We start from the raw sequence: 13272 nt of genomic DNA, 5'->3' as shown, positions 1-13272 counted from the left end.
TATAGTGTATGGATAAAATATGAATAAAATCTTATAGCTAAGCAAGGTTATAAAATAAATTACTTTACATATCAATTAGATGCCTTTGTGAAGAAAGCGCTTAAGAAATCACACATTAGTGGAGATTGAGGCAACCTTCAAAGAAACTATTTTTCAGAGTTCAACTCGAGAGTTAAAGATACAAAATATGCAAGCGCATCCAATGAACTCGAGTTTGTCACAGATGATGGAATGGTGAGGAACATGAACGTCAAGCAGAAATAAGAATAAGGGAGAATGGGGCCTGAGATGATCCATCTTATTGGAAAACTGAGGAATCTACATGCAATTGAGATTTACTAAATGTGAGGACCGGATCATAGGAGCTGGAAAAGCTATTAGCGCATCATATAGTCATGAAATTCACATGAAAGATATTATGTCCCTCTACCCAACTGTTTTGGAAAGTTGAGCCATTACAAGAAGATAAAATATGGAAAGTTGAAAAGCAATGTGTGACTTCATGCTTGTGAAGGATCTCCTTGTGTGCTGGCTAATGCAGAAAAGAGGGCTAAGTTGTGATCTTGTTTTGGCAGCACAACCAAAAAAAAGGAGGGAAATCTTATTGATCATGTCAAATCGTACAACTCTGTGCTTGGTCTTGTTAGATTGAAACGAATTTGACATGCTGCATCATCACCTGCCTTTGTTCCTTACATATTTACACGTGCAATGATATGCCATAGTGTCGTTTACCCGTGGTATCCTTCCCATCACGAATCGCTTTGGCAAACCTCAGGAAATTCGAAAAAAATCATGACGCTTAAGCAGGTAATTAATTGTTTCTAGAGAATGGTGCACACAAGTCCGAGAATTGAAGCCAAGCCTGAAATCCCGGTCTGGGGATGTCGGTTTCTTTCGATTTTTCTGCGTTGGTGATGAGTTATTTTGGTGGCCAGGAGTATTTAGAGTAGGGAGGTGTGATTGTTGGATACATATTGGTTGGATTAGTTGGGCGGAGGGGAGGTGCGTGAGGGCTTTGGCAAGGTGGGAAGTGCGCCTAGTGTTGTGAGGGGATTGGGCAGCATTGTAATTGGTTGCAGAGAGGAGAAAAATTCCATATGCTTGGTGGGTTACAGAGAGGAGGAAAGAGGAGGAGGAGAGGAGCAGGAAGAGGGAAAAAGCAAGCTGGAAATAGGAACTTAGGAATGGCAATTCATGTGCTTCTTGGGTTGCAGTGAGGGAGTAATAATAGGAGGAACAGAGGCACAGTCGGCAGAGGAGAAGATCTTTAACAGTGGAAGAGGAAGAGATAGGAGTAGGAAGGAGAAGAGAGGAAGGGGCGAGATAGTATTCACGCTCATCAAAGCCTGATTTTGCTTTGCATCATCACCCTCTTTCGTCTAGCACTTCCATCCTCCATTGCTGGCTCTCAATCTTTGCTTCTAATCTTTTTGCACCACCATCTTGGGTCCTCTTCTCCTGCCTACAATGCAAATTTGTAGGCTTGCTCGAACCGTCCTTGCCTTTACATGCTGAGTGGGTGCTCTTTCCGCATACGTCGAGGGTTGGGAAAAATTGTTCTTTTGCTCTCCAAATTCTGTCAGCATCGATGAATCGTGGCAGGAAGAACAAAGCTCCTGTAGAAGAAGTCCCTGATGAGTTTCGTTGTAAAAGATCCGATGGGAAACAGTGGCGTTGTAGCGGTAGGGCGATGGAAGGTAAAAGCCTATGCGAGAAGCACCACACGCAGGCAAAGAAGAGAGCAGCTGGCGCGGCAGCAAAAGAGCCGTCGAGGAAGAGATTGAAGACCAAAGCTTCAGGGCAGGAAGTTCCGAACCTATCTGACGGCAGGAGGAAATCCGCCAGTAAGGTGAAATATGATGAACCAGATTCTGGGGAAGCAGAACCTAAAGCTACGAAGAAAAATGAAGATGCACAGCCCAAGGTTTCGAAGAAAACTGATGATGCACAGCCCAAGGTCGTGAAGAGAAAGGAAGATGCACAGGGAGAAGAGACACATCACAAAATTCTCAAGAGAAGTGAAAGACCAGAGTCCAGCGTCAGAAATGGAGAAGGAGAGGCACAACCCAAGGGTATGAAATCTTTGGATTCAAGTGCCAAGCGTATGAAGGAGGCCTCGAATGGGCGTCCAAAGACAGAGAACGGTATGGCAAAAAGGAAGAAATCAAGTACTGAGGATCATGCAGACGGAAAGAGGAAAGAGCATGCTCACAATTTAGAAGGGAAAAAAAGAGAGAAAGCAGAGGATTCCGATACCAGGCAAATTGACCATGCAGCAGCATCTCCTCGAGCTTCCAAATTGAGAGTAAGCTGAAAATGAATCCCCATACCTTCAAAGGGCAACCTGCCTGTAGTACTATTACTGTTGCTTTGACAGAATTGGTTGCTACCCTTTTGACTTAACGGGTAATTTCTTTACGCAGCGCTGTGTATGCCTTGTTGGTATCAACAGCATTGTAAAGCTAACTTTGCGTTTTTCTTGTGAAATGCTTTGATGCTTTCACATTCTGGCAGGAGAGGGCCCTGCCGTCTGTTGAAAAGGTGCCTGAAAAAAGGAGAAGGGCCAAAGACAGCAAGATGTGTCATCAGTGTCAAAGAAATGACAAAGGGGATGTTATATATTGCCAAAAATGTCACAGCAAGCGCTATTGTTTGCATTGTATTGCCAGATGGTAGAAAGACCTTTAGCTCCTTATTCTTAATCTTTTTTATTAAATATTTTGCCCTATTCGTAAGGTGTTTGCTGGGATGACTCTGGGTGCTGCATTCCTGCTTTGAAATTATCAGGTATCCTGAAATGACTGAAGAGGATTTTGAAGAAGCTTGCCCAGTTTGCAAAGGGAATTGCAACTGCAAAGCCTGCCTGCGCATGAAGGGTCCAAAATCGTCTAGTTTGCATGAGGTATGCAATCTTTGAGGATTTGTATAGAGATGGTGAGATATTTTTTCAAGGGTAGCTTGAGACACAAATTGGCTATTGAACGTTGTTTTTGGCCTTGCAACAACAGGAAGACATCCGGTCGACTGAAGCTCAGAGAATTTCAGCATTGCGCTATATGCTGTCTTTCATTTTTCCTCTTGTGAAGCAGTTACATAAAGAGCAGAGTGAAGAAGTCGAGTTGGAGGCTAAGCTAAAAGGTTTGTAGTAATTGGCATCCACATGGGGCTTAATTGAATTTTGATATGATTGTTTGTGTAAGATCACACAGTTCCACTAAAGCACTTTCTGATATGCAGGGGAGACTTCTGTTGATGTCGAAAGGTCGAAGCTTACTAAAGATGAGCGCCTGTACTGGTCAGTTGTGGTTTTCCCTCCTTTTAGAACCAACTGACAGTGACAAACCAACAACTTGATTTTATTGTGCTACTAAATTCTTAATGTGAATGATTTTGGGTTATACCATGTGGGCAGCATAATCATGCCTGCTTATTTTTTAAAACTCTTAAGGAAAACCCTTCTTGAAGCTGTTCGTTGTGATGCTGTGCTTGTTTTGTGGAGCAAGAAGTGTTGTTATGTATCTAAATTGGTTGCCAGGGAAGTCTGTTTTTCGTTCACGCGCTACGTCTATTTGTGTTTGGATAAGTATGTTGAATATTTTCTTTGCATGTGGAGTAGTGGATGTGAATGTTTGTGTGGATGAATGCATGGGAGCCTATGTTATATGAGAGATGTACTGCCACTGTTGGATGAGAGCTGATTGTGGGGTGAAACATAAGGCTAAAAACTTTCCCTGAACCCCCCTGCGCCCCCCCCCCCCCCCCCCCCCCTCCCCCCCTTCTTTTCTTTTATATGATGAGTTTGAGTGCTGTGATCATTAGGATATGTCTTTTCCAAGTGGCATTTTCCCCTAGCCTTTTTTCTGTGCATGACGTCAGGCTAATTGAGGGAAACCTATTTTGGTTCATGGCAGCGACAACTGCAATACCTCCATTGTGGATCTGTATAGGAGCTGCCCACATTGTACTTATGACTTGTGCTTAGTATGTTGTCGAGAGCTTCGTCAGGGGCAGCAGCCAGGTGGAGAACAAGCAGGCTCTGCTAAGAATCAATCTCATGAAAGGACCAAAGAATTCGCTGAAGGCCCAAGCCTAAGGGCAGATGGACAATATGAGCTACCAGTCTGGAGAGTAAATGATGATGGCAGTATACCTTGTCCACCCAAGGAGCGAGGTGGTTGTGGTTCTCTTGAGCTGTCTTTAAGGCGGATTGCAAAGGCAAACTGGATTGCTGGACTTGTTGCCAGTGTGGAAAAAGCAATAGGCGCTGAGTTGCCAGCTCAGCCGAATTTATCTGAGCCATGCGATTTGTGTTTCAACAGGCAGGATGCCAATCTGTCTCTTGAAGGTAACTGCTTGCGTCAAGCCTCTCACAGAAGTGACACCCCAGACAATCATATCTATTGCCCTTCAGCCTTGAACATGGGGGAACATAGTGTACGCCATTTCCAGATGCATTGGCTTCGAGGGGAGCCTGTGATAGTGAGAAATCTTTTAGAGAAAACAAGAGGACTAAGCTGGGAGCCCATGGTGATGTGGCGGGCAGTTAGAGAGACCACAAAGAACAAGTTTGCTGAAGAAACTAAGACAGTAAGGGCGATTGATTGTCTTGATTGGTGTGAGGTAAGTCCCTGCCCATACAGAAATTTTGACTTCACGATAATTGATGTTGACACATTAGAGCTGATGCCCTGTGTGTTTGACATAAATCTTACTTCTTTATTGCATCGTTTAGGTTGAGATCAACATACACCAGTTTTTCAAAGGATATGAAGAAGGCCGCATGCACAGGGATTGTTGGCCTGAAATGCTTAAATTGAAGGATTGGCCTCCTGCAAATTTTTTCCATGAGAGGCTGCCACGCCATGGCGCAGAGTTCATCAGTGCTTTGCCCTTCCATGACTACACACATCCAACCCGCGGAATGTTAAATCTGGCTTCAAAGCTTCCTGACCGTGTTTCTAAGCCAGACTTGGGGCCTAAAACTTACATTGCTTATGGCTTTAAAGAGGAGCTTGGAAGGGGAGATTCAGTCACAAAGCTGCACTGCGACATGTCAGATGCGGTAATAATGTTGTACAGATTGATGAGTTATAGACAAATAGCATAAATTTCCCGTTACAGTATCAACCAATGGGACACGTGACGCTTCATATTTATTGTTTGGCTTTCTTGCAGCTTTTATTGATCAGCAGTGTCATTCATTTGGATTTGCAGGTCAACGTTCTCACACATGCTTCAGAGGTGAAACTCACCAAATGGCAAGAACGGAGCATGAGGAAACGCATGCAAAAATATAAAGACAGCTGCCAAGTGCTGTCACGTGAATCCTTCAATGATTTATCTACATCCACCCATGAACAAGTACAGAAACAGAGTGCTTCCAACGCAGCAACTGATGCTACTGACCAATGTGAAATATTGGACGCTGGACAAATCTCTGGTTTGTCTGCCCCTCCCAACGATGTGAAGGCTCTAAAGGATGAGGTTTGTCAACTTTACTCTCTTTCTGTGTTCGTTATAAGATATTGTGCTTGCAGGGGTAAATGGTGTGTTAGAATACAAGTAGAAGATATTGTGGTTACAAGGATAAGATGATCTGCACATTGTATGCTTCAAGGTATTCACATTTTAATTGTGTGCAGCCTGCGAAAGATACTGGTGGTGAAGACAGTGCAAGGTCTATGGAAGATATGAATAAATCTGAAATGAAAGGAATTGAATCTGGTGACAATAATGCTGAAGATGGTTGCTCAAAGGATGACAATATCGAAAGTGATAGCAATATTAGGATCGATGCAGTTGTGTCCGGTCAAATTAACCCTTCTGCTGTTGTTGAAGAAGTGACTAAGCTTGAAATAGGATTAGTTAAGGATTTTAACTTATCTAACGTGGAGCTTTCAAAAGAAGAAGGAAATGATCTTGTTGCTTTAGAGGAAAAGGCAAAACCAGAAGCAGACACGGTGGAGGGCTCCTGTGTGCTTGTGGCTGAGGACAAGAATACGATTGGCCATGATAGAACTCAACAAGAGGTGGATGTGATTGTTGAAGAGGAAAGAGATGAGGACCTTGTACAAACAACTGATGAAGGTGAGGGGAAAGATGATAGCAGCATGGAACCTCTGAGGGGAGGGGCACTGTGGGATATTTTCCGACGTCAGGATGTGCCAAAGTTGCAAGAGTATTTAAGATGTCATTGGAGAGAGTTCATGCATCTCAAAGAACAGTTCCTCGATCATGTAAGTAGTGGTCAGGCATCTACTTTTTCTATGCAAGGTTGCAAAGATTTTATCTAGTTCTTCCATCGATCAGTTTTTAGCCTGCTTTCACAAGGTTTACAAATGTTTGCAGGTTGTCAACCCAATTCATGATCAGACCATTTACCTTAACACAGCACACAAGAAGAAACTAAAGGAGGAATATGGTAAGTGTTGCTTTATGGTGAGCTCGGCAACCTGTAAGCCTTGTCTAGTCTAAGTTTGCACCTGTTTTGGTCAGGGGTTGAACCATGGACTTTTGAACAACACACCGGAGAAGCAGTGTTCATACCTGCTGGTTGTCCCCATCAAGTGAGAAATATGAAGGTATGCTGAGTGACAAGAGTCGGTCTTTCTTGCCTGCTTAGTTGTTCTGTTTGGAAGTTGATAACCCCCTTGTGCAGCTCGTTATCAAAACTTTACTGACTTGGGTGCTGGTTTTTGATGTAGACTTATGAATACAACACACAGTCTTTGTTTTGATTATTCACTGATAGCTTCTTGAGGCATACTATAACTTTTAAAAAAATGGACGACTAGCTTTGATGTGACATGGCACTGTATGGTGAAAAGATCATGTATTTGGTGTCATTTGTATCATGCTTGGACTCCCTGGACTGTGTTATGGTCTTCATTAATAAAAGTAATGTTTCATTCATGCTCACATGAATGTGTGCACATTAGAGAGAGAGGAAGAAAGAAAGAAAGTTTAAAAGTCTTTGGAAAACCGAAGGGTCTATGAGACGAAAAAAGACCTAATACAATGAGCTGAGTGATGGAGCCTCTAAACACACGTCAACACCCATGATAAACACGAAAAAAAATCCATAATCATAATGATATCGATATATAAAGAGAGAGAACTCTCTGAGCTCATGGAGAGGGTGAGGAATGGCGGCTGTGTGATGACCATCTGGTGAGGGCTGGTGGAGAAGTCAAGCATAAGAGGGGGTGGGCGATGAGAGAGAGAGAGAGAGATTTTTTTAAATGTCTTCGAAAGACTAAAAAAGGTCAATGAGACTAAAAGAAACTGATGGAGCCAGTAAACACCCATGACGAATACAAAAGAAAATCTATAATCCGAACCATAACGTCGTTGGTACATAAAAAGAAACTTTTTGAGCTCATGAAGTGGGAGCCGAAGAGGGCGTCAACTCTAGGAGGGGGTGCCGATGTGTGAGCTGCTGTGATGGCAAAAAGCCTGTGATAGAGCGTTGGCGGTTGTGTAGTCCACTGTGGTCTCCTTGTGGTAAACAAGTGCCACAGTCACTCTTGTGGGTCGTGCATCAGGCTGATGAGCATGGAAGGAAGGTCCCCTAGTGTGATCTATGCTTCAGTACGCTGATGAGTCAAACGAGTCTCTGACTCTGGCTTGGGTCCTCGCAGTCGCTCTGTGGGTCCTGCTGGTCGGTACTGTTTGCTTGGAAAAAGTCAGTGATTATGCCCTGAGTGGAGTTTGGTTGTGTGTCGTGATCTTCCCTATTTCACCTTGTGATATGTGAGCAGATATTTTGCAGCTATGAGTGAAGCTTTAGACTACAACTTTAAAAATGTGAAGATTGCATGCACCTGGTATGATAGCCATTGCCAAGATTGATAGCAAACCATTGGTAATTTTGTAGCTTTTTGTTTTCTTTATACATTCCTTCAGTAAATGGGTTTGAGGAATATAACAAGAAAGCTCGATTAGTACTATTTTTGATGATGGCTATATAATTTGAAGTCAAAATTTCTAAAACATGCATGCTAAGGAATCATGAACAACATGCTTGATGATTTTTATACATGTTTTGTGGCTATCCACTTGGAAGTTCTTTGTGTATGTTGAAGTTTTGATTTCTAGTTGTTTTTACTTACAGTAACAATATAATGCTTTGCTTGTTACCAGGTAGGTTTCTTGTACCTTCGGTATGTTGGAATTCTGAAAACCATCAATTAAGAGTAGATAACATCTTAGATATCTTGTCGAGACTAGTACAAATAAAGAGAGAACATAAAGCAAGGTGCTTTACTCACCCTTTTTGCCCGCTTCTCCGCCACTTGATTGTTGATGTGAGGAGCTCTCCTCCAATAACTTCTTTGCTGCATCATTTAGCATCATACAACATACATCTTAGATAAAAACCATCAATTTGACCAACTATAAATTCCACATGTACTGGAAGAGAGAGAGAGAGAGAGAGATGATATGATATGATTGTATTAAAGTCGTGAGACCCTTCAGGATCTATGGGACTGGAGATCACTATTAACTAATAGTGATCCCTTACATCCAGTGAGAGAAAAATCTTACAGACTTGTCATGTAATGAGTACTTGTTGGGCTAGCTTGTGAGCTAGAACCAATACCTTGTTGCGATGTTCCAAAATCTCTTTTAAGTAGCTTCCTAGCTTTTTGGCTGGCTGTTCTAGCATATTTTTTAGATCTCTGCTTACCCCATAGCCTTCTCTGATATGCGCATATGCTCTACATCTCATGAGTACATGCTGCTCGTTTTCTATCTCTACTATGGGACAGATTTTGCAGATTCTTTCCTCTTTGAGGACCTTGGGTCTTGCCCATCTACCCTCTCGGCCTCGAGATCATGTGAACTCTTTCTGATTTTGCAGGTTAGATGTCTTTTAAACGTTGATATGTCCTCCCCTAGATATTTCTGCATTCTATAGCTGTCCATTGAGTTAACTTCTTGCTTATAAAACTGCATTTTTGTTCTTGGGTTTTGCCATAGTTTCCGTATCATTTTCTAGAGAGAGAGAAAGAGAGTATATTAAAAGTCTTCAAAAACTGAAGGGTCTTTGAGACTAAAAGAACCTGACAACAAGCTGAAGGTGTGGAGCCTCTAAGTGGACATCAACACCCTTGATGAGTATAAAAAAAGCCATTATCATAATGATACCGATACACATAGAGAAATCTATGAGATCATGGAGAAGTTGGCGGATCAGATGACCAAGTTTTGGATGGATGAAAGTCACGAGGCATCTTTGATCGAGGTAGGACAAGAAACTAGATAGGGGTTCGAAACCATCCTTGAAGAGGCAGTGATGACGACCCTGATCTCATAGGACATAGGGCATTTGAAGCGAAATGCTCCTATGACTCGATCTCTTGATCATCGCATAAAGTGCAGATTTGATCCTCTTTGGGTATGCCCTCCACCCGTCCACTCTCAATGTGAAGTGGGTGTGATGAAATGCTGCCCGATGGATATCTTCAAGGAGTGGGGGAGGTGGATCCGTTTGAATCCTAGTGGATCAATGAAGCCCGCTGTTGAAATCTGCAAGTAATGGTCTCTGTAGAAGCTGAGCTTCACAGGAAGCTCGTGGGTTTTGTCAACAAAGTTTTGAATGTGTGTGACTGTAAGAGATCCTCTCGGATGACCTCGCTCACCTTGTGATGTGTGAGCGAGACGGACGGGGCCTCAATGCTGTACTGGAAGGGGAGTAATGTGTCTATGTGGAGCCCCAGGCTCTCAAACCATTTGCATGTAGGTGCATACCAACACCCTCAGTTGCCAATGACATAGATGAGGAACCGCGGTAGCCTGCGTCGCCTCGTAGTGGAAGAGCCATACTCCCTGTTGCGAGAGAGATACATAACCTAAAACGCTGCATCAAGTTGTAGTAGGGATGCGCCAAACTCAGCCAATACTACCTGATGTGGGATTGAAGGCTTACTACAGATCATTTGTGAAAGCACGAGAACATGAAGCCTCTCAACTCAAGCCCAATCTGTCTCTGATAGGTTTGGCCTCCAACAAGGGTTGCCATACATGCCCGTTGGGCAGACAAAGAGTCAAAGAGAAGAGCCTTGGGCCGGGGATCCTGGAAGTGAGAGTGAAGCATTGATGCTCGAGTCTAGCAAGTGTGGTGTATCCCCTGCTTAGTCGGACTTGCAACGCTATCGTGAAGATCGGCCAGAGAAAAGAACCCCCGGGATGTGTGGAAGATCATACCTTGGTTTTACGAGGTTGATCTTCAAGTCATGTATCTCGCACAAAGTATGAAGTGCATCCAAGTGTCACTAGAACCCCTCTATTGAGGATGAGAGTAGGACCATGCCATATGAATTTGGAACAAGGATTCAGCTAGAGAGCAACCAGCCCCTCCTAGGGTCCCAATGAAAGCCTTAAGCTCGTCTATAATATATATAGAGGCTAAACAAGGTTGGTGATAATGGACAACCTTGTTTGACTCAAATAATACTCATAATCTCCTCCATTTAACCCTTTGCTTGGTGTCAAAGTCGGTAGTAGTTTCTAGATAGGTTTCAAAAGAAGAAGATCTAGGACCTCTCAGAATAGTAAGGAGAGAGATGATCTCTCTCTCAATGGAATAATTCTTAAGATCTCAGGCATATCTCCCTCTTAGAATTGAGTAGACGAGAATTCTGATCCTCTCTCCTACCCAAACCAGCGGTGTTTGGCAGGTTTCATTCATGAGGCACTTAGACACCGTGAGAGGATACTCCGAGCACGGAGACAGGAGCAGACTTCTTCCTCGGTTGATCCCTCTCAGAGCTCTATCACGGAGTTCTTTCAGCTAGATCAAGTGAAGGTACCTAAGGAGTGGATGACCTAGCCATTTCCATGTGTCATGATATGGTTATGTCTACTTGCGAAGTGATGGGTTGGTGCATGCACATATACATTAAGAAAAGTGGTGGGTGGAGTCCTCTCTTAAGGGTTACTTGCTAGTGTTATTGATAGGTCGCCTTGGTAAACTTTGTAGGAGAGGACATGTATCTAAGGTTGAAGAGGGATGGCAGTAATGCAACACATGACACTAGTTCATGCAGAAGTAGACGTAGCAAGGCAGCTCTTGAACATTCTTAATCTTCATCCTTCCGATCGGTTTGAGGCTGTTGCTTGGCTCCATGAGAGTCGAGGAGCTTCGTGCCCTTTGGCAGATACTTTGTGGTGGACTATGGTACATGATTGGCGCGGTTATACCTTCTATAAAGGATGCCGTTGGCTGCTGTTAGTAGCTCTCTCTTTCTGCTGATCTCAGCCTATGTGGCTCTTCTCTGTTTGGCTCTTCTCTGGGGGTTACAAGTCAACTGTGTGTTGAGTCTTTTTGGTCGTCTTCAATAGTTGTTTTGGTTGTCTGTAGCCTTTATGGCTTTACTTTGTAAACCCTCAACTGGAATTTTTTATTTCTTTGCATATGCATTTAGACCTTTGAATGGTTTCCTTGGAGAGACATTGGCTACTGTAACAAATCTTGACCAAATCCTATCCACTTTTTGGGCCCACTTATGGTCCAACCATAGACATAGGAGAAAATAGTGTTTCTTCTGGTGCATCACTTGTGAAAATGAGACATCCACCATTGGTTCTACTGAGCGTATGGTAGCGTGAAGTGAAGAATGGTGAAAGAGGGCTCTATGATTAGGATTGAAATCACCCATGCATCCCCACCACCCAATCAAAGACCTTCCCCTTATTGAGAGTGAAACGTCAGCCTGCGCAACTCAGCGCTCATTCAATGAACAATTATGAAACCTCTCTCTTCCTCTCTCTGCAAACAGCTAGGGCCCAGGACAATCTGTCGGGCTGGACTGTCTCGAAGGTTTTTATTACTTGAGAGAAAACTGAGTACATGAGTTTCAGCCTGCAGGCTGAGATTACCAAAACGTACATGAAAAATCTGTTCTACAAAGAGCTCATGGCTCATTTCTTTGGCAACATGCCAAGTGTCAAATTTTGAACTACTTTCTAATTACATGCCACTAGGGGCAACTCTAGAGTCTTCAATGTTGGTAATCTGAAAGGAAAGAGTAGAGTGGACACAAATTTAGAATACTTGCATTATGGAATGAAGAAGAGTGAGGTCCTTATGTAGGCACCTCTTACATGCTCACTGACATCACTGATGACTTCAGAGCTCCACAATCATCTCCTCAATCTGCTCCTAGATTCTCTCAATCATCCTATGTGGCTTTCCACCACCTAACTGTGCTTATGGGCACCAAACTGTGCCTCTAGCACTCCCACATAGAAACCAAGGTGTGCCTGAGGCATACACCTTGAGATATCCCATCAAACCCCCCCTCAAGGGAATGCCTCAGGCTATGTCAAGGATACAGCTAGCACAAGGTGTCTCATGCCATCTCATGGTGGTCATGGATCTATCAATGGCTAGGATCTCAAGCTAGCAAGGGTTCCCATGGGTGTAAGGTAAACAAAAGGGATACAAAAAGACCTTCCAATGGTTATCTCCCTTGCATGTACATGCACACAATGTCTGCAGGAGGTACCATGGAGCAAAACATACACATGGCCTACATCATAAGGTGACCAGAGGTGTTTACAAAACACACAAAACACAATAGTTTATTTCATTCATTTTGGAGGACTATCCAGTCTGAGTACCTTGACTCAACATAAAAAGAGAGATCTGGAGCATACATAGAGATGATTTAAAATGCATAATCTTCAAAGGATGCCTCATCTTGTGGAGGCACATCAACTGAAAGTAGATTTGCATTTTCTGTCTTTGCTTTGGCTCTGCAAAACTTCTCATGATGGTTGTTTTTGCCACAGTGTTTGCATGGATTGATTTTGAAGCAGTCCTTTGAAAGGTGATTTGTCTTTCCATAGTGATTGCAAGGTGTAAACTTGCCCTTCTGGATTTTTACAGCATAAACAGTGTCATTGCCTTTCCTGAGCTCCATGTGCCTTTCTTCTTCTTGGAGAGCAGAGATAATACCTTCAAGATTAGGATTAGGAAGATTTTTCAAAGTGGTAACTATATGATCATAATCTTCAGGCATACTCTTAAGTAACACTGCCATAGCATCATCTGTAGTAATAGGAGAGTTGATAGAAGCAAGTTGAGTCATAAGACTCCGCAAGTAATTGACATGAGCTGCCAAAGCAGTGCCACTAACCATCTTCAATTCAAAGAAAGAGATTTTAAGTGATAATCTAGAGATGTGAGAGCTAGCACCAAAAATCATGTTAAGCTTCTGCCAAGCTTCTGAAGGAGACTCTAAGTCAGAGATGTGATGAATA

General features: G+C 43.0%; 1 protein-coding gene across 1 annotated transcript in view; it reads left to right on the top strand.

Annotated features, from left to right (window-relative positions):
- Positions 1-582: 582 nt before the first annotated feature.
- Positions 583-13272, top strand: part of LOC147891057 (lysine-specific demethylase JMJ27-like) — a 54723-nt gene continuing 42033 nt past the window's right edge. Inside the window, exons 1-11 of the mRNA XM_087389906.1 lie at positions 583-2308; positions 2518-2675; positions 2791-2905; positions 3012-3141; positions 3241-3298; positions 3915-4623; positions 4736-5065; positions 5218-5487; positions 5646-6239; positions 6352-6424; positions 6499-6584. Of these exons, the coding sequence (XP_087246032.1) occupies positions 1592-2308; positions 2518-2675; positions 2791-2905; positions 3012-3141; positions 3241-3298; positions 3915-4623; positions 4736-5065; positions 5218-5487; positions 5646-6239; positions 6352-6424; positions 6499-6584 (3240 nt within the window). The 5' untranslated portion in view covers positions 583-1591. The remainder of the gene's footprint in view (positions 2309-2517; positions 2676-2790; positions 2906-3011; positions 3142-3240; positions 3299-3914; positions 4624-4735; positions 5066-5217; positions 5488-5645; positions 6240-6351; positions 6425-6498; positions 6585-13272) is intronic.

Source organism: Dipteris shenzhenensis, chromosome 18 (assembly GCF_047967505.1).
Source record: "Dipteris shenzhenensis isolate YYH24624 ecotype China chromosome 18, Dip_SZ_1.0, whole genome shotgun sequence".
Lineage (NCBI taxonomy): Eukaryota > Viridiplantae > Streptophyta > Polypodiopsida > Gleicheniales > Dipteridaceae > Dipteris > Dipteris shenzhenensis.
Note: the sequence above shows the minus strand (reverse complement) of the source record. Positions and strands in the feature narration are given on the sequence as shown.